The sequence below is a fragment of the Balaenoptera musculus genome, chromosome 10 (assembly GCF_009873245.2).
Source record: "Balaenoptera musculus isolate JJ_BM4_2016_0621 chromosome 10, mBalMus1.pri.v3, whole genome shotgun sequence".
NCBI classification, from domain to species: Eukaryota; Metazoa; Chordata; class Mammalia; order Artiodactyla; family Balaenopteridae; genus Balaenoptera; species Balaenoptera musculus.
Window position 1 is genome coordinate 3,170,250 of NC_045794.1, and position 20,957 is coordinate 3,191,206.

At 50.5% G+C, this 20,957-nt stretch overlaps 1 protein-coding gene across 2 annotated transcripts in view; it reads left to right on the forward strand.

Moving 5' to 3' along the window:
* Nucleotides 1-20,957, forward strand: part of TEAD4 (TEA domain transcription factor 4) — a 67,199-nt gene that overhangs the window by 22,931 nt on the left and 23,311 nt on the right. For both annotated transcript variants that reach the window (XM_036865497.1, XM_036865498.1), the window contains one exon: nt 5,415-5,669. In XM_036865497.1, coding sequence (XP_036721392.1) covers nt 5,663-5,669 — 7 coding nt within the window. In that variant the 5' untranslated portion in view covers nt 5,415-5,662. The remainder of the gene's footprint in view (nt 1-5,414; nt 5,670-20,957) is intronic.

Sequence of the window (20,957 nt, forward strand, 5' to 3'; positions counted from 1 at the left end):
AGGTTAAGGGCTCAGTCCCACAAGACTGAACCCCTGCAAGTTCAGGTTATCACCGACTATACATTGGAGGTTCCAATAAATCCTTCCCTTGGGTTCAGTTAACTTGCTAGAGTGGTTCACAGAACTCAGAGAAACATTTTACTTACTAGACTACCTGTTTACTGTAAAAGGATGTAACTCAGGAACAGCCTGATGGAAGAGATGCATATGGCATGGCGTAGGGAAAGGGCGCGGAACTTCCATGCCCTTCCTGTGGGCAGTCACTCCCCATATCTGCACATGGTCACCAACTCAGAAGCTCTCAGAACCTTCTCCTTTGGTGTTTTTATGGAGGCTTCACTGTTGAGGTATGGTTGATTACATCGTTGGCTGTTTTCGATTAATTCAACCTCTTGCCTCTCTCCCCTTCCCAGAGGTCGGGTGGGTGGGGCTGAAAGTTCCACCCTCTAATCACTTTGATGGTTCTCCTGGCCACCAGCCCCCATCCTCAGGTGCACCTCATCCCCGTAACCAAAGATACCTTTATGGCTGTCAGCACTTAGGAAATTTCAAGGGTTTTGGGGGCTCTGTGTCAGAAACAGGACAAAAACCAAATGTGTACTTCTTCTTATAAATCAAAATATCACAATAGGCTTTGGGAAGAAATCTGTTGTTAGTTTAAGGAAGTTCCTTTTGTTTCTACAGTGTGCTAAGAGTTTTTACTGTGAATGGGTCTTGTATCAAATGCATCTTCTGAGCTTATGGTTCAGAAATATGGTTTTTCTGCATTCGCATGTGTGTGTGTATTGTGTGGCCAACTTAGTCATCCTCATTGTTGTTATTATTTTTATGTAGTTAGTACAGTTTAGATTCACTCGTTTTTACCAGTCACCTTGCTCACTATTCTTCCATGTATGTAATATCTTTTCATACCAGTTCCTTTTTTTTTTTTTTAAGATACCTCTTAAAGGAAACAAAACTGTTGGATTTTGATTTTTTGTTTTTTTCCAGTGAGGGTCTGTTACTACTAAATTCTCTCCGTCTTTGTCTGAAAATGCTTTTATTTAATGTTCATTCTTTTCCTTTTCTTTTTTAAAGTTAATTTATTTTTGGCTGCTTTGGGTCTTCGTTGCTGTGGGCGGGCTTTCTCTAGTTGCGGCGAGCGGGGGCTACTCTTCGTCGTGGTGCTCGGGCTTCTCATTGCAGTGGCTTCTCTTGTTGCAGAGCACAGGCTCTAGGCGCGTGGGCTTCAGTAGTTGTGGCACGCGGGCTCAGTAGTTTTGGCGCGTGGGCTCTAGAGCGCAGGCTCAGTAGTTGTGGTGCACAGGCTTAAGTTGCTTCACAGCATGTGGGGTCTTCCCGGACCGAACCCATGTCGCCCTGCATTGGCAGGCGGATTTTTAACCACTGCACCCCCAGGGAAGTCCCTAATGTTCATTCTTGAATGATATTTAGGTTGGGTTTCTAATTCTAGGTTGACAGTTATTTTTCTCTCCATAATTTGGAGATGTTATTGTGGGTTTTCTAGTTGACAAGTTCACTATCAATATATACAATCAGTATGATAGTCTTTCCCTTGTAGGTAATATGCCCCTTCACTCTGGATGCTTTTAAGATCTACTCTTTGTTTTTGGTATTCTTCCGTGTCTCTATAATATCTGTTTATTTTATTTGAATTTATCCTGGTTAGGATTTAGTATGGTTCCTGAATTGGAGGATTCATGTATTTCATTAATCCTGCAAAATTCCTTGCCATTATTTTTTCAAATGTTGTTCTATTTCATTTTCTATACTTTTCTCAAATGTTAATTGAAGGTATGTTGAACTGCCTTATTGTGTCCTTCTTGCTCTTTATCTTCATTCTTTTTAATGCATTTATGAATAATGTCCTCAGATATATCTTCCAGGTTGTTAATTCTTTCTCTAGCTGTGTCTAATTTGCTGTTACTCTCAATCGTTGAGTTTTTAACTTCAGTGGCTAAAATGTTTATTTCTAAATATTCTATTTGGTTCTTTTCCCAGTCTGCTTTGTACTTTTTGATAGTGTCTAATTGCCATCTTTCCAATTCCTTAAGTCGATAATCATTTTAAATACAATTATATAATAGTTTTATCTGATTGTTCAATTATCTGTAGTTCTTGGGTGATCCAATCCCATCAAATCTTGATCATGGTGAACTGTTTCCTCTTAAAATTTGTAATTTTGGATTTTGAGATTCTTGAGCGAGTCTTTGGATCTCTGCAGTCTGAGTTAAGATTGTCTTCTCAGAGATTTTGAGCCTGGGATCACTATTTATTTTTGTGAATTGGCTGGGGGTTCCTGCGTTATATAAAATACAAATCTCAAATCCACTTAAGGGCAGGCCCTTGGCTACAAATTCTTAGGAAAGAAAATTCTTTTTTGTACCTAGGGCTTAGGCCAAGACAGACAATCTTCCTTGTCTATTTTGTGAATAGTCTACCTTTTCTCTGAGGACTGAGGTATTGTTCACAGTTCCAACCTCCCTGTATCTCTCAGGTGTAAGGTCTCATCTGGGTGGCCACTAAAACCCAGTGTCTTCATTACTAAGATCAGCTTCATCCTCTGCTTCCTGGGGTTGTAGTAACAACTCATTTGCTTATTGTTATAGGTTTTAGTTGTCTCATTTGGGGCCTCTTTACCTTCTTCTGAAGTCAGCTATGCATTTAAAAGTGTATTTCTTTTTTTTTTTTTTTTTAGCTTTCTATTTATAAAAGTGTATTTCTTATGTTTTATCATTTCTAGATTTCTTTTACAGAGTGAGTTTTAAAAACCATCTTATCTACCATATTGCCAGAAATTAAAGTTAGGAACTCTTTAAAGAAGTTTGTTTTGGAAGGTACAGAAAAATGTTTCAACATTCACAATAGGATCAAGACCAGAATTTCTTGTAGAGAATAAGCTAGTTTCTTCCAGATCAAGTGACTCCCTCAGACACACTTCGGGGGAAAAACTTATTTTAACTGGCCACAGAGAGGAAGTTGACATTTGTTATGCTAAAAGACCTGGGACCCTGGAGGGCGGAGATCCAGACCCAGCTACACTACTGATTTGCTGCATGACCTCAGGCACGTCCCTAGGCCTTTCTGGTCTCAGTGTCCCCATCCTCAAGCTGAGAGGATTGGGTTAGGTTTCCTACTTTGAATGTCAGTGGTTCTAACCTCCTTCCGACTGCATGTCTGTGCCAGCAGCCAGGACAAGCTTCTTGGAACCTCCAACCCCTCCCAGGATGTGCTGTCCCCCACTCAGCTCCTCCTTGTGAACTTGACCATGCTCACCCTCATACCCACCTATCTGTGAACAATGTGTACCTCTGACAGGCCTGGGGAAGGGGGAGAAAGTGAGAGGTGCTCTGGGGAGGTCTTATCTCAGAGGGTCCTAGATGGAAGTGGGTGGGAGCTCGTGTTTCAATTCTTGGCCCTGGGTTTGGGCTGCTGGACCACACTGCTCCTCATGGCTAATGGGGGAGGGGGTGACGTGTGATGGGGAGGGGGGTCCTCCTTTGCAGATGCGCTTGGTGGCTGGGAGAGGAGGGATGCTGGGAGCTTGGGAGGGCTTTGGGAGGCAAATGGTACCCACCTGGTACTCATAATCCAAGAACTGCCTTAAGAGTACTAGTATGTACTGCTTCTTCCCAAACCCCTGAGAATCGTGTCCAGAAATTCACAGCTTGGACAGTTGGAGCCAAGAGGTCCCTGGGTTTGTCTCATGCTAGTGACTAGAATAAGGTTGTGTTGTCACCTTCTGGAGGTACCAGCCAGTCAACCTCGCCATATCCCCAACATGTGAGAATCTGCCAGGGCTAGAATCTTCCTCTGAAAAGAGCCTGAGCTGGGATGGAGTAAGAGAATGGTGACCTGCATTTTACTTTGCATGTTTCGTATTTTAATTAAAATTACACCATAATTTTATGGTGCAAAATTTATCATCTTAACCATTTTAAAAAAAAATAAATTTATTTATTTATTTATTTTTGGCTGCATTGGGTCTTTGTTGCTGCGTGCAGGCTCTCTCTAGTTGCAGCGAGCGGGGGCTACTCTTTGTTGTGGTGCGTGGGCTTCTTATTACGGTGGTTCCTCTTGTTGCAGAGCATGGGCTCTAGGCGCGTGGACTTCAGTAGTTGTGGCGCGTGGGCTCAGTAGTTGTGGTTTGTGGGCTCTAGAGCGTAGGCTCAGTAGTTGTGGCACTCAGGCTTAGTTGCTCCGCGGCATGTAGGATCTTCCCGGACCAGGGCTCGAACCTGTGTTGCCTGCATTGGCAGGCGGATTCTTAACCACTGTGCCACCAGGGAAGCCCCATCTTAACCATTTTTAAGTGTATAGTTCAGTAATGTTAAAAGTATATTCACAAGTGGATATATGTATATGTATAACTAATCACGTTGCTATACACCTGAAACTAACACAACATTGTAAATCAACTATACTTCCATAAAAATTAAAAAAAAAAAAACATAAAAAGTAAACTTAAAACAGAAAAAAAAAAAAGTATATTCACGTTGTTGTGCAACACATCTCCGGAACTTTTTCATCTTGCAAAACCGAAACCCTATACCCCTTAAACAGCAACTCCCCACCTCCTCCTCCCCCAGCCCGGGGTAACCACCGTTCTACTTTCTGCCTCTATGACTTTGAGTACCCTAAGGATGTCATGTAAGTGGAATCACACAGTATTTGTCTTTTTTGGCTGGCTTATGTCACTTAGGATAATGTCCTCAAAGTCCATCCATGTAATAACATGTCCAACCATGTTATTCAACCTTCCTTTTTAAGGTTGAATAATACTCTATTGTATATAGATACTACATTTTGTTTATACTTTCATTCATCCGTGGACACTTGGGTTGCTTCTGTCTCTTGGCTATTGTGAATAGTGCTGCTGTGAACATGGGTGTATAAATAATCTCTTTGAGACCCTGCTTTTGGTTCTTCTGGGTGTATACCCAGAAGTGGAATTGCTGGATCATATGGTAGTTCTTATTTTGATTTTTTGAGGGACCTCCCTACTGTTTTCCCTAGTGGTTGCCCCATTTTCTGTTCCCACCAACGGTGCACAATATCTTTCATCCTTTTGCCCCTTTTTGATTTAATGTAGAACATCCCTGGCACTTGGTCCTCGTCTCCAACTTCTCAGCCCCATCTGGGTTCTTAGAGCCATGATCAGAGGGAGCCTGGTCATCGAGCTCCTTTGACAGGGTGGGAAGGTGAGGTCTCTGGATGGGAGATGACCTGCCCTTGACCCCCCAGATCTTCCACCTCACCCTTTGTTCCCTGGGATCCCCGGCCTTTCCCTTGAGCTCCTGCGCCGTGATCGCCAGGAAAGGAGGAGCACCTGGTTTGGGGGTGGTGCTCCCTGGGTCCCCCCCGACCCTGGTCCGCACATTCATCCACCAATGCCGTGGTTTCTGCCCAAACAGGTCCAACGGGCGCTCCTCCAAGCGGAGCCTTGGAGGGCACGGCCGGCACCATTACCTCCAACGAGTGGAGCTCTCCCAACTCCCCCGAGGGGAGCAACGTCTCTGGGGGCAGCCAGGCCTTGGACAAGCCCATCGACAATGACGCGGAGGGCGTGTGGAGCCCCGACATTGAGCAGAGCTTCCAGGAGGCGCTGGCCATCTACCCGCCCTGCGGTCGGCGCAAGATCATCCTCTCAGACGAAGGCAAGATGTACGGTAAGGAGGCTGTCGGGCCTGGCCAGCAGCGCCCCCCAACTCACGGTCCAGGCCTGGCAACAGCCTCAGCACAGCAACCGCGCTCCTGCCAAGTGACGGAGGGGGGTGACTTCTTGGGGCTCCTCCCAGGTGGACGCTGCTTTACTCTGTCCTGGGCTCCCAAGGGATGGGAGGGCCTCGGAGGAGACGCCTTTGGGTGGATGTGGAGGATGGTGAGAAGGTGGTACTGAAGGAAAATCCCTCCAGCCATCCCCCAGGCAAATGCCTCATCTTCTCCCAGCTTCCCACCTTGGCTGTGTAGGGCGGTTAGGAAGGCCGTCCTGGCTCATTCCCTCCCTCCCTTCCCCATGCAGGAGCCTGCTGTGTGTCAGGCAGGGTGGGGCAGATCTAGACCTTGCTCGCAGCTCGGTGGGGGTGAGCACACATGTAACTGTACACAAGGCAGACGGGCGTGTCCCCGGAGAGGCTGAGGACCCTTCCCTCAGGGACGTTCCCCTCCAGCCGAGAGCCATCAGGTAAGACTAAGTCTTCCTGAGCCGCTGAGGATGGGAACATACAGAGACTCAATGTCCAGCAGCCCCGTGGGAAGGACTGAGCGTTCTGCCCGGGGCTGTGTTGACTTTTGGATGGAAGAGAGGGTATCTGGGGGAGCAAAACAAACACTGAACGGCTGTTGAGAGGCTCAGGGCAGCCTCCATTGACACTGGAAAGCCCGCCAGGACCCCCAGCTTGAAACGTGGGTCTTGGGCAGCTGAGGGGGTCTCTGACTGGCTGAAGCCCCTGACAACAGAGGGTCTCGCGCTGCCCCCCCTGTGAGATGGCTCCAGGCCAGGCGACCACCCGCACACGGGTGCCCCTCCCCCAGCGCAGATGCTTTGTCAGCTGTGTGGGGGGCCCATGGGGGCTGACCCAGCTCAGCTCCGAGGGCTGCTGTAAGAGTTGCCACAAATTTAAGGGATGCCTTGGACAACAGCAATGTATCCTTGCGGGTCAGGAGGCCAGAAGTCTGAACTCAAGGGGTCCCTGGGGTTGGTTCCTTGTGGAGGGTCTGTTCCGTGCCTCCCTCCTGGCTTCTGGTGGCGGATGGCAGCCCTTGTTGTCCTTGGCTCGTAGCTGCATCACTCCCATCTCTGACCCTGTTGTCACATGGCCATCCTCTCTGTGTCTTTGTGTGTTCTCCTCTTACCCGGACACCTGTAAGAGGTTACCAATCATTGGATTTAGGGCCCACCTTAATCCAGTATGACCTCATCTTAACTAATTACATCTGTGAAGACTCTGTTTCCAGATAAGGCCACGTTCTGAGGTTCTGGGTGGACGTGAATGTTGGGGGGACACCAACACAATTCAATGGACCAAACTCAAATCTGCTTAGTTACTGGTCTAGGGAGTCGTGGAGCTGCACAGCCCCGCCTACTTCATCCTTTACCTACACCTTCCCTGCAGGGCCGAGGGATTCCTTCTCTCCTGCTTGTTGGGGAAGCAGGGTCCTCTCGAGCTAGACCCTGGGTCTGCTCCTTGGTCAGCAGTTAAAGCTGCTCATCCCTCCTTACCAGCCCCTCTGCTGTGGCTCTGCTGGGGCCCCACTTCTGTGGGCCTCCACGCCCCGGGTCGGGCCCCCCAGGCCTCCCTGCTAAACCACTTCCTGCTCTAATGCTTGCTTCTTACTTTTGGTCCCCGTGGAAGCTTCCGTGGAGGAGAGGGCCGCCGTGTATGGAGCACCTGTGTGTCCGGGGTGGGGCTGCAGATGGAGGTCCTCCCCGTGGAGCTGCGGAGGAGGGGGCTCTGGTATCCTGGGCTCTTCCCACCGCTTTGGTGGAGAGTGGGGCGCGTGCTGGTCCTGAGCTGAGGTGTGAGGGGGAGGAGGGGGAGGGGTGTGTAGGGGGGGTCCGGGCGTGGCTGGAGAGCTGTCCTGTCCCTGGGTGGGGCAGTGATCGGTGCCCAGGCACCTCTCAGGATTCATCTTCCTGCTTTAAAGGGACAAATGGTCTGGCAAACACAGGTGGGCAAGAGGCACTCAGCAGAGGGAGAAAGCCGAGGGTGCTGCCGTGTGGGGAAGGCCCCAGGAGGTGCTGACCGTGGAGAGCCAGCAGACAGTGTTTGAGTGACGCCGTGGGCCAGCTGTTTCTTTGTGTGTGGTGGTAAAATATACCGTTGTAACCATTTTTCAGTGTACAGTTCAGTGGCATTAAGTACATTCACATTGTTGTGTGACCATTATCACCGTCCGTTTCTAGAATTTTCTCATCCTCCCGAACTGAAACTCTGTCCCCATTAAACACTCACTCCCCTCCTCCCCCAGCCCCTGGCACCCACCATCCACTTTCTGTCTCTGTGGCTGTGATTCCTCTACGGACCTCACGTAAGTGGAGTCACGCAGTATTTGTCCTTCTGTGTCCAGCTTGTTTCACTGAGTATCACGTCCTCAAGGTTCCTCCGTGTCGTAGCAGGTGTCAGAACGTCCTTCCTTTTGAAGACTGAGTCACATTCCATCATATGGATGGACCCCATGGTGTTTATCTGTTCACCCAGTTGATGGACATTTGGGTGGCTTCACTTTTTTTAGTCGTTATGGGTGGTTATTTCTATCCGTATTCACATAGGAAGGTATAGGGTTTAAGAGACTTGATCTTTGGGCCCCTGGCGATTGTGACCGAAGCAGGGTTTGGGAAAGGCAAGGCTGTGCACTTCCAGCGGGCCTTGGGGTGGAATTGTGTTTGGCAGGAGGGGAGCCGTTGAGTGAGGGAAGCAAGATGAAAACAGTGTTTGGCGAACTGTCCTGGCCTTGCCGGCGTCCTTTGCGGCTCTCCTTCCCTGTGCTGAGAGACAGGGAGGGGCCGAGGCCAGGAGCCTCTTAGCGATGGGAGGGGTGACAGCCTGTGCAGATGCAGAGAGAGAAGCTCAGAGAAACCAAGAGCTTCTCCCAGAGTCGCTCAGGTAGTAAGTAGGAGCGGGGGCCGGGTGGGGCGGTGGTCAGTGCTCCCCATTACCCCGAGTGGCCCTGGTGAGCTCTGCGAAGCCAGCCTGCCTCCTGCTTGGCCCCGGCTCAGGTGGGTCAGGCTCTGGGCAGGGGGACCAGGGGCCGCCCCGCGGAGTCTGGCGACCGACCCAGCCCCCATGGCACCTGTCCTCCGTGAGTACACGTCCCGCTGGGGTGCAGACGCTGGCTTAGCCCCATCTCGTCTTACAGGCTCGGGGGCAGAGCCAAGGCAGGGCCTTGCCGGAGTGGACGGGGGCTTTCTCGGCAGAGCGGAGCGGCCCAGCTGGGGGGTATATATAGCTCTGAGCTCAGCCCCAGGCGTGGGAGGGGGTGGGGCGGTAGAGGGGCCAGCCGCCGAGTTGGCTCAGACCTGGTCTCCCTCAGGCTGCTCGCCACCCCTCCTTCTCTCGGGGACCCACCCTTGCCATCCTCTGTGCCCCGAGAGCCCTGGTCCTTACCCTCCCCAGTGCCCCACATCCAGAGGCCTCAGCTGGTTTCCAGGTGGGCAGCTGGCCTCAGGCAGGAAGAGCAAACTGCCCAGAGGAGGATTCGAGACCCGGAGTCTCTGAGGACAAGGGGTCAGTCCTGCCCCCAGCTCGGCCCCCGCACACCCAGAGCAGGGCCACCGACCAGGGCCAGGCAGACATGCAGGTGACACGCAGGCGCAGGACAGATCCGCGCTGAGCCTCCCCCGCCCGTGGACCGGCTCCGGGCCAAGGCCTTCCCCGGCTCATGGCAGCCTTCGGTTTTGCCCCGTCACGGTGTGACCCTCGCCCTGGCACTGCCGGTCTCTCTGACCTCGTCGCCCAGCCTGGCTCTGCCCCCCTGGCAGGTGGCGGGAGGTGAGCGTGGCTCCCGTCTGGCCCCGGCGGCCTGGCTCTCCCTCCGGCGGCCTGCGGCCGGCTCTGTCTTGCTCTGGGCGTTCCTCCCCTCTGCCCGCCAGGGCCCTGGCCCTCCTGGACGTTGCTCTGAATCTCCCAAGTCTCTGCCCTCCTCTCCTGTCTCCCTTGTCTCCCTGGCGCCTCGTTGCCTGTTAGCTGTTGGGCGGTTCCCATAAAGGGCCCCACCGCTCTGGACCAGGCCGGGCTGGGTGCCGTGGTCTCTGCTCTTTGTAGCTGCGTGGTTGAAGGAGAGGCAGGAGGAACATCTTTGGAAAGTAAACTGAGGGCACTTATGTTGTAGGTAGCCAGTCAGCTGAGGGCTGGCTTATCTTGGAAGCTTTCTGGGAGGAAGTGGAGCTTGGCCAGGTGGAGGAAGGTGGGGGGAGTGAGCCTTGGCCCAGAGGCGGGGCTTTGCCTGCTGGGTTTGGGGGTCCCCGTGGGGATCTGGGCAAAGTGTTGTGATAAAGGACCATCCGAGGTGAGTCACTAGCTAACGAGAGGCTGAGCAGAGGCTGGACCCAGGTCAGGCTCTGGTCACGGAGGCGATGGGACAGGTCATGGAGCCTCATCCGAGCTTCTGCTGCTGCTTCCTCGCCGTGGTCCTCGGACCCTCCGCTGCCCTGTGCTTCGTGTCCCTCTCTTCTGGTCTGGAACCCTGGCGTCCCGCTTCTGGAGGCCTGACGGTGGGCGCCTCCGTTCACATCCACTCTGCCCAGTGGCCAGTTGGGCAGGTTGTTTACCTCTCAGCTTCAGTGTCCCCATTTGAAAAATGGGGATAATAATAATACTACCTTTTGTGGGGTTTTGGTTTTATTTATTTATTACTTATATATATATATTTTTTTTTAAAAAATAAATTTATTTATTTATTTTATTTTTGGCTGCGTTGGGTCTTTGTTGCTGTGCGCAGGCTTTCTCTAGTTGCAGCGAGTGGGGGCTACTCTTTGTTGTGGTGTGCGGGCTTCTCATTGCAGTGGCTTCTCTTCTTGTGGAGCACAGGCTCTAGGTGCGTGGGCTTCAGCAGTTGTGGCACGTGGGCTCGGTAGTTGTTGCTCGCGGGCTCTAGAACGCAGGCTCAGTAGTTGTGGCGCACTGGCTTAGTTGCTCCGCAGCATATGGGATCTTCCTGGACCAGGGCTCGAACCCGTGTCCCCCTGCATTGGCAGGCAGATTCTTAACCACTGGGCCACCAGGGAAGCCCTACTTATATATTTTGTGGGAAAATATGAAGAACTTAAAATGCACCATATGACCCTTTGTAAGTGCACAGCTCAGTGGCATTAAGTACACTTACACTGTTGTGCAGCCATCACCGCCATCATCTCCAGAACTTTTTCGTTCTTCCCAACAGAAACTGTACCCATTAAACAATAACTCCCCATTCCCCATTCCCCCTTCCCCCTAGGCCCTGGTATCCTCTGATCTACTTTCTGTAGATCATGAATTTGCCTGTTCTGGGTACATCACGGTAGTGGAATCATATAGTACTTGCCATTCTGTGTCTGGATTATTTCTCTTAGGACAATGTCTTCAAGGTTCATCCATGTTGTAGCCTATGTCAGAACTTCATTCTTCTTTTTAATCACTGAATAATATTCCATTGTGTAGATGGACCACATTTTGTTGATCCATTTATCTATTGATGTATATGTGGGTGTTTCCATCTTTTGGCTATTGTGAATAATGCTGCTATGAACCTGGGTATACAAATATCTCTTTGAGACCCTGCTTTCAGTTATTTGGGGTATATACCTAGAGGTGGAATTGCTGGATCATATGGTGATTCTGTTTAACTTTTTGAGGAACTACCAGACTATCTCCCACAAGTGGCTGCACCGTTTTACATTCTGCCAGCAACGTACAAATGTTTTAATTTCTTTACATCCTCACCAACGCTTGTTATTTTCCGTTTTCTGTTTTTTGTTTTTTTCAATAGCCATTCTAGTGGGTGTGAGGTGGTATCTCATGGTTTGATTTGCATTTCCCTAAGGTTAGTGATGTCAAGCATCTTTTCATGTACTAATTGAAAGAAGACACCGTCTTTAGTGTAGCTGTTGGGACGAGAGGTGCCAGTGAACAGCGTGGGGCTGTAGAGCTGGAGGGGAACTCTTCCTGCCCTTCAGGAGCTCAAATGACTTGAGCCCAGGGAGGCACAGACCTTGTGCACCAGGGCTGGAGGCTGAGTGGCCTTGAAGATGGCGTAGGATTTCACCAGAAGCCTCAGAGCCCTCCAGGGACAATGGTGGTAACAGCTCGGATGTCAGGCATGAAAAGTTTCTTCTCCACAAATAGCCTCCTCCTCCAGCTGCAGGTGTTTATAGCTTCAGTTGATCCCTAGCCAGGGCGCCCCCAGGCCAGGCCGTGGGCATTAGTGGGGGCTGGCCTCCTCCCCACCCCCGCCAGCAGAGGTGAAATGTCAGCTCCTGTAAAGAGCTCCCTGTGAGGCCTCTGCTGAAGCAAAGATCTGTCTACCTGCGGGGAAGCTCATGCCCTTTTCAACTTTGAAAACTAATAGCTTTAGTTCTAATAGGACCTTATCAACAATATTAGCAAAACAACTGTTTTTGATGACCCTTCTTAAAGGGCATAAACGCTGAATATGTTTACGACCCTGGGGTAGGGCTGGTACAGGGAGGAAATGAGACACAGAAGAGGCCTGTCCCAGACAGGATTTAGCAGATGGGATTTTCATGCTCTTGTGTGACTGAGGAAGAAAGAGCCTGGGGTGGCTGGCAGGACATGTGTGACCCTGGGTGTGGGGTTTGGAGAAGGTGGTCGTCACTCTGTGTGGACCCTGCATTGGGAGTGCCCCGCCTTCAGCCCGAGGGTCCACTGCCGTCCTTGCCCATGGTGGGTGGGGCTGTGGGGGCTTTGGACACATGTCCTCTGACAGATGGGCCACAGTCTGGTGGGGTGTCCTTTCCAGTCCCACCCAGGCCCTCTCTGGGGTTGGCCAAGGCCACCTGCCACACTGCAATGCCCAGCTGCCCGGCTGGCCTCCGCGTGGTCCAGGTTGGCCTCCTGCCCCGGTCCGGGATCTCAACCACCGGAGGGTGGGAGGCCTGGGGTTATGCAGCTGGTGGCAGAGCTGGGACGAGGATGCAGCTCTTGCCTTCCCACCAGCTCACCTGGATTTTCTACTAGTTTCCTCCTGATGTTGCCCTTTTTTTTTTTTTTTGGCCACGCCGTATGGCTTGCGGGATCTCCATTCCCTGACCAGGGATTGAACCTGGGCCATGGCAGTGAAAGCCCGGAATCCTAACCACTGGGCCACCAGGGAGCTCCCCTGCCATTGCTCTTCTTTGCTGCCTTCACTGTGGCTTCACGGCTCTGCACACTCCTTACATCTCTCTGCTTCTCCCCCAGCTCTGGGAGCCTCCTGGCGTCTCAGTCATCCAGGGCACTTTGGCTCCTACAGCTCTGAGTACTGCTGTCCAGGAGAGAGTGAAAACAGGTGGGCATTGGGACTTCCCTGGCAGTCCAGTGAGTAAGATTCCACGCTCCCAATGCAGGGGGCCCGGGTTCGATCCCTGGTCCGGGAACTAGATCCCGCATGTATGCTACAACTAAGACCCGGCTCAGCCTAAATAAATAAAATAAATATTAAAACAAAAACAAACAGGTGGGCTGGCTTTTGGTCCAAATAGTTGGCTCTCCCTGCAGGACCTGGGCCAGGGCCAGGGTCAGGGCCAGGAGCAGTGAGACATCACTAAGGACTTACTTCACGCAGAGACCCAGGGAATCGTCGGGGTGTGGGAGGGGGGTGGATGGTCCAGAGAGGCAGAGCAGAATGGTCTCTGGCAGAAGAAACTCCCAGCCCAGCCAGGGGAGACATCCGTGGGAAAAAGCAGCCATTGTGAAGCCCTGGGTGTGGCCTTAGAAACGGATGTTCCTGTGGCCTTGGGACAGTAATAAACCATGTGACTTTGAATAAATCACTTTCCCTCTCTGGGCCTTAGTTTCTTCTCGCTTAGGCTAGCTAGGACCCCTGGTGCCCCCTGGTCCATCCCCTCAATCCTGTGTTAAAGAGAACTTAGGAGATAGACTCTAGAACCACACTGCGGATAGAATGAAGACGAGAGACCAGCTGCAGGAGCTGTTGTGAGGATGAACGTGTGAACACACGTAAAGTTTACGGTGTTCACTCTGTGTTCTTACGGGTACCTGTAAGTGCTCCACAGACGTTCATTATTGTTACTGTTATCACGAGAGTGAAAGAAACTACAGCAGTTCCCTGTGTCTGTAAAAGGCCTGGATTAGATGCCAGCTGGTTTGGAGGCAGTTGAATGGCCGGGTTGACCTCGGGAGGACCTCAAGGGGCAGGAAGGGAGCTGTTTGCCCCCCTTGGCTCCAGACACCCAGAGAAACCCAGGGCTCCACTCCCACCCAGGGGTCCTCCCCTGCTGAGCAGCAGGACGGGCCTGGCTGGAACGCGGTCCGAGGGGCCGCAAGGGAGAGGAGGAGACCTCTCCCGGGAGGAGAGAAGCACAACTTGAAACGTACGAAGACAGCCGAGCCAGCCTGGGACCCTGGGTCTGGCTCCTGTGACCCCACTGCTGGCCTCGTGCCTAGGGCCCGGGCCGTGCCTAGGGCCTGTCTGTAGGCAGAGCTCCTGGACCCTGTGGCAGAGACAGAGGCGGTGCCGGGGCTGGGCGGGGGCTCCGTCCTCATGACATGGGGGTCGTCTGTGACATATGGAGTAAGGGTCTCAGCCGGGGCTGGGCAGGGGCCTCCCAGCTGCTGTTTAACGGGTGCTCCAGAGTACACGCCACTGCGTCCAGCCAGGAGGCCTGCCCGGACTGGGAATGGACTCCTGCGGACCGAGGACCTTCTCCGCCAGGCCCTGTGCCACTTCCAAGTGGCTGAGCCAGGACTCACACCCGGGTGTTAGCCCTAGGTCTGCTGGTGGCCCATCTGAGTGAGATTTTCTGGCCTCAGTTTCTCCATCTGCCTGCCCTTCTGTGGGGGAGGTCGGATTTCCTGTGACGTCAGTGAGGCTTACACTTCGGGGCCCCTCACCTGCGTGGACCCCTTCCAGGCGCCTAAACTTTTTATTTTATTTTTTTTTTAACTCTATTTATTTATTTAGCTGCACCACACGGCTTGTGGGATCTTAGTTCCCTGACCAGGGATTGAACCCAGGCCCTAGTAGTGAAAGCGCCGTGTCCTAACCATTGGACTGCCAGGGAATTCCCAAAACTGTTTGTTTATTTATTTATTTTTAATTAATTAATTTATTTTTGGCTGTGTTGGGTCTTCGTTTCTGTGCGAGGGCTTTCTCTAGTTGCGGCAAGTGGGGGCCACTCTTCATCGCGGTGCGCGGGCCTCTCACTATCGCGGCCTCTCTTGTTGCGGAGCACAGGCTCCAGACGCGCAGGCTCAGCAGTTGTGGCTCACGGGCCTAGTTGCTCCGCAGCATGTGGGATCTTCCCAGACCAGGGCTCGAACCCGTGTCCCCTGCATTGGCAGGCAGATTCTCAACCACTGTGCCACCAGGGAAGCCCAAACTGTTTATTTCTTATTAAATATTTTAAGGTAGCTTTACTGAAATATAATTGACATACAATAAACAGTCCGTATTTGGAGTGGACAGTTCGGTAAGTTTGACTTACGGAGCCATCACCACCATCAAGAGAGTGAACCCACCCATCACCTCCTTAACCTAATTTTGTGTTTGTATTTTCAATTCTTTTTCTCAGAGAGGGCCTCCCAGTTTTTAGATATTTTAGGCCTCACCAAAATCTGGATTTGCTTCTGCAGAGACAAGCTCAAATGAGACCAGGATAGGAAAGCGCTTTGAGAATGATGTTGGACTAATCGGAAGTGGAAGGTTATTTGTACTTCTTTATCTCACAGTGTTCCCGCAGAAGACATGACCAACATCTTGTCATTCGTTTAGCAAATACTTATTGAGTGTGTACTGTGTGTAGCACTTTTCTAGCTTTAGGTGTGAAGAGACAAGAACCCCTGTTCATAGGAGCTTTCCTCCTGATGGGAGTCGGGGATAGACCGTGCGCTACATAAGTAAGTGGGTCACATGGTGATTAGAATGAGCTGGAGAAAGTGAAGGGGGTGTGGGGTGACCTCAGCTTTCAGTGGGGTGTTTAGGGAAGACGTCCCCCCGATAACGGCTGTTGAGCAACGATGCCCGCGGGGTTGAAGGTGAGGGAGTGGGCCGTGCGGGTCTCTGGGGCAGAGAACAGGATGCGTGAAGGCCCTGAGGTGGGAGGGGCCTGGCACGACCAGCAATAGCCCAGAGACCCGAAGGCCGCTGGCCGGAGGTTGGAGAGGGGCTGAGCTGGGGGCGGGTGGACACATCCTGTGGGGGCCTTCAGGCTATTGTAGGGGCTTGGATACTTTCAAGGGAGGGAGGAGGGCACCGTTGGAAGGGGTTTGGGTTCTAACAGGATGGCTGTGGCTTCTGCGTGGAGAATAGATTGGGAGCAGGGAATCCAGGCAGAAGCCCGTTCCGCTGTCGGGCCAGGGAGGGAGGTCGCTTGGACACGGGGGTGGTGAGAAGTGGCTGGATTCTGACCCAGTTTGAAATCGGAGGCATCAGCTTTTGCTGGCAGAGTCATTCGTTCATTTGGCAAATAGCTGCCGGGTCCTGGGGATGCAGACCTGAAGGGAGGTGTGGTCCCCTCCTGAGATGCTGAGAATCTAGCAGGAGAAGACAGACACAGAAGCGATGGGCTGCTACCCACTCCGTGGTGTGGGCTGGAGCAGCACGAGAACCGGATCCCAGCTGGTGACTAAGGCGCCTCCAGACCAAAGTGTCCCCCCATCCCATCAGCTTTCCCACCACCGGCACCAGGCCTCTCCGTCACCACGCCCACCAGCGCTGTCCTCAGCCTCGGGGCTCAAGGGGACCTCCTTCCCGCCCTGCCGTTTGTTTGCCCCTGGACTTTTGGAACTGGACTCCTCACGGGGGCCTGGAACATGTTCGTTTTACAGGAAGGGAGACTGAGCTCCAGAGAGCTGTTGTTGAGCCAGAGTTCAGGTCTGTTTCCGAAGTCTGTACAGTTTGGGCACATTTGAATGAAAAGCCTATGGTTGTCAGGGCGCATGTTTAAGAAGAGAAGGCTGTGTGAGGGTCCGGAGGGAAGTGACCGGCCGAGGCCCCAGAGCTCATCTGTGGAGCTGCTGGGCTGCGGCCTGGCTCCTCGACTCCCAATCCCGTGACCGTTTCCAGTTGTCGCTGGTGATGGTTAGACTCCGCCTTTCACAGCTGCAGCGTGAGTGCCTCTAGTTAGATGTAGGGTAGGACTATTGCACGTCCATTGGACCACCTGTGGAGTACCTTTCCCTGGAAAGCTTTGAGAAGAGACATGGTGCTGGACCACGGGCTTAGAGGCAGACCAGCCCACAGACGGTGTCCCCAGGGTCTCGGCCTCACCCCTCCTTCCCCGACACAGACAGGCCAGCGCGTCTTTCTGGCAGATGAGACCTCCTGAGGGTAACCTCTTTTTTTTTTTTTGAATTTTATTTATTTTTTTATACAGCAGGTTCTTATTGGTCATCAATTTTATACACATCAGTGTAGACATGTCAATCCCAATCTCCCAATTCATCCCACCACCACCACCACCACCCCCCCGCCGCTTTCCCCCCTTGGTGTCCGTAGGTTTGTTCTCTACATTTGTGTATCTATTTCTGCCCTGCAAACCGGTTCATCTGTACCATTTTTCTAGATTCCACATATATGCGTTAATATACGATATTTATTTTTCTCTTTCTGACTTACTTCACTCTGTATGACAGTCTCTAGGTCCATCCACGTCTCTACAAATGACCCAATTTCGTTCCTTTTTATGGCTGAGTAATATTCCATTGTATATACGTACCATGTCTTCTTTATCCATTCGTCTGTCGATGGGCATTTAGGTTGCTTCCATGACCTGGCTACTGTAAATAGTGCTGCAGTGAACATTGGGGTGCATGTGTCTTTCTGAATTATGGTTTTCTCTGGGTATATACTCAGTAGTGGGATTGCTGGGTCATATGGTAATTCTATTTTTAGTTTTGTTTTTTTTTTAAGTTTTAATTTATTGATTGATTGCTTGATTGCTATGTTGGGTCTTCGTTTCTGTGCGAGGGCTTTCTCTAGTTGCGGCAAGCGGGGGCCACTCTTCATCGCGGTGCGCGGGCCTCTCACTATCGCGGCCTCTCTTGTTGCGGAGCACAGGCTCCAGACGCGCAGGCTCAGTAGTTGTGGCTCACCGGTCTAGTTGCTCTGCGGCATGTGGGATCTTCCCAGACCAGGGCGCGAACCCGTGTCCCCTGCATTAGCAGGCAGATTCTCAACCACTGCGCCACCAGGGAAGCCCTATTTTTAGTTTTTTAAGGAACCTCCATACTGTTCTCCATAGTGGCTGTATCAATTTACATTCCCACCAACAGTGCAAGAGGGTTCCCTTTTCTCCACACCCTCTCCAGCATTTGTTGTTTGTAGATTTTCTGATGATGCCCATTCTAACTGGTGTGAGGTGATACCTCATTGTAGTTTTGATTTGCATTTCTCTAATAATTAGTGATGTTGAGCAGCTTTTCATATGCCTCTTGGTCATCTGTATGTCTTCTTTGGAGAAATGTCTATTTAGGTCTTCTGCCCATTTTTTGATTGGTTTTTTTTTTTTTAAATATTGAGCTGCATGAGCTGTTTATATATTTTGGAGATTAATCCTTTGTCCGTTGATTTGTTTGCAAATATTTTCTCCCATTCTGAGGGTTGTCTTTTCATCTTGTTTATAGTTTCCTTTGCTGTGAAAAAGCTTTGAAGTTTCATTAGGTCCCATTTGTTTAGTTTTGTTTTTATTTTTCGGATGGAATGTCCTATAAATATCAATTAAATCTATCTGGTCTGTTGTGTCATTTAAAGCTTGTGTTTCCATATGAATTTTCTGTCTGGATGATCTGTCCATTGGTGTAAGTGAGGTGTTAAAGTCCCCCACTATTATTGTGTTACTGTCGATTTCCTCTTTTTTGAAAAAAATTTTATTTATTTATTTATTTTTGGCTGTGTTGGGTCTTCATTGTTGCGTGTGGGCTTTCTTTAGTTGCAGCGAGCGGGGGCAACTCTTCGTTGTGGTGCGCCGGCTTCTCATTGCAGTGGCTTCTCTTGTTGCGGAGCACAGGCTCTAGGCGTGCAGGCTTCAGTAGTTGTGGCACGTGGGCTCAGTAGTCGTGGCTCGCAGGCTCAGTAGTTGTGGCGCACGGGCTTAGTTGCTCCGCGGCATGTGGGATCTTCCCGGACCAGGCAAGAACCCATGTCCCCTGCATTGGCAGGTGGATTCTTAACCACTGTGCCACCAGCGAAGCCCCTCAATTTCCTCTTTTATAGCTGTTACCATTTGCCTTACATATTGAGGTGCTCCTATGTTGGGTGCATATATATTTATAATTGTTATATCTTCTTCTTGGATTGGTCCCTTGATCATTATGTAGTGTCCTTCCTTGTCTCTTACAACATTATTTTAAAGTCTATTTTGTCTGATATGAGAATTGCTACTCCAGCTTTCTTTTGATTTTCATTTGCATGGAATATCTTTTTCCATCCCCTCACTTTCAGTCTGTATGTGTCCCTAGGTCTGAAGTGGGTCTCTTATAGACAGCATATATATGGGTCTTGTTTTTGTATCCATTCAGCAAGCCTGTGTCGTTTGGTTGGAGCATTTAATACATTCACAGTTAAGATAATTATTGGTATGTATGTTCCTATTACCATTTTCTTAATTGTTTTGGGTTTGTTTTTGTAGGTCCTTTTCTTCTCTTGTGTTTCCCACTTAGAGAAGTTCCTTTAGCATTTGTTGTAGAGCTGGTTTGGTGGTGCTGAATTCTCTTAGCTTTTGCTTCTCTGTAAAGCTTTTGATTTCTCCGTTGAATCTGAGTGAGATCCTTGCTGGGTAGAGTAATCTTGGTTGTAGGTGCTTCTCTTTCATCACTTTAAATATATCATGCCACTTCCTTCTCGCTTGTAGAGTTTCTGCTGAGAAATCAGCTGTTAACGTTATGGGAGTTCCCTTGTATGTTATTTGTCGTTTTTCCCTTGCTGCTTTTAATAATTTTTCTTTGTCTTTAATTTTTGTCAATTTGATTACTATGTGTCTCGGCGTGTTTCTCCTTAGGTTTATCCTGCTTGGGACTCTCTGCGCTTCCTGGACTTGGGTGGCTATTTCCTTTCCCATGTTAGGGAAGTTTTCACTATAGTCTCTTCAGGTTTTTTCTTGGGTCCTTTCTCTCTCTCTTCTCCTTCTGGGACCCCTGTAATGCGAATGTTGGTGCGTTTAATGTTGTCCTGGAGGTCTCTTAGCGTGTCTTCATTTCTTTTCATTCTTTTTTCTTTAGTCTGTTCCGCAGCAGTGAATTCCACCATTCTGTCTTCCTGGTCACTTATCCGTTCTTCTGCCTCAGTTATTCTGCTATTGATTCCTTCTAGTGTATTTTTCATTTCAGTTATTGTATTGTTCATCTCTGTTTGTTTGTTCTTTAATTCTTCTAGGTCTTTGTTAAACATTTCTTGCACCTTCTTGACCTTTGCCTCCATTCTTTTTCCAAGCTCCTGGATCATCTTCACTATCATTATTCTGAATTCTTTTTCTGGAAGGTTGCCTATCTACACTTCATTTAGTTGTTTTTCTGGGGTTTTATCTTGTTCCTTCATCTGGCACAAAGTCCTCTGCCTTTTCATTTTGTCTGTCTTTCTGTGAGTATGGTTTTCCTTCCACAGGCTGCAGGATTGTAGTTCTTCTTGCTTCTGCTGTCTGCCCTCTGGTGGATGAGGCTATCTAAGAGGCTTGTGTAACCTTCCTGATGGGAGGGACTGGTGGTGGGTAGAGCTGGGTGTTGCTCTGGTGGGCAGAGCTTAGTAAAACTTTAATCCACTTGTCTGTTGATGGGTGGGGCTGGGTTCCCTCCCTGTTGGTTGTTTGGCCTGAGGTGACCCAACACTGGAGCCTACCTGGGCTCTTTGGTGAGGCTAATGGCGGACTCTGGGAGGGCTCACGCCAAGCAGTACTTCCCAGAACTTCTGCTGCCAGTGTCCTTGTCCCCACGGTGAGCCACAGCCACCCCCCATCTCTGCAGGAGACCCTCAAACACTAGCAGGCACGTCTGGTTCAGTCTCCCCTGGGGTCACTGCTCCTTCCCCTGGGTCCTGATGCTCACACTACTTTGTGTGTGCCCTCTAAGAGTGGAGTCTGTGCTTCCCCCAGTCCTGTCGAAGTCCTGCAATCAAATCCTGCTAGCCTTCAAAGTCTGATTCTCTGGGAATTCCTCCACCCGTTGCCAGACCCCTAGGTTGGGAAGCCTGATGTGGGTTCACAACCTTCACTCTTCACTCCAGTGGGTGGACTTCTGTGGTATGAGTGTTCTCCAGTTTGTGAGTCACCCACCCAGTGGTTGTGGGATTTGATTTTATTGTAATTGCGC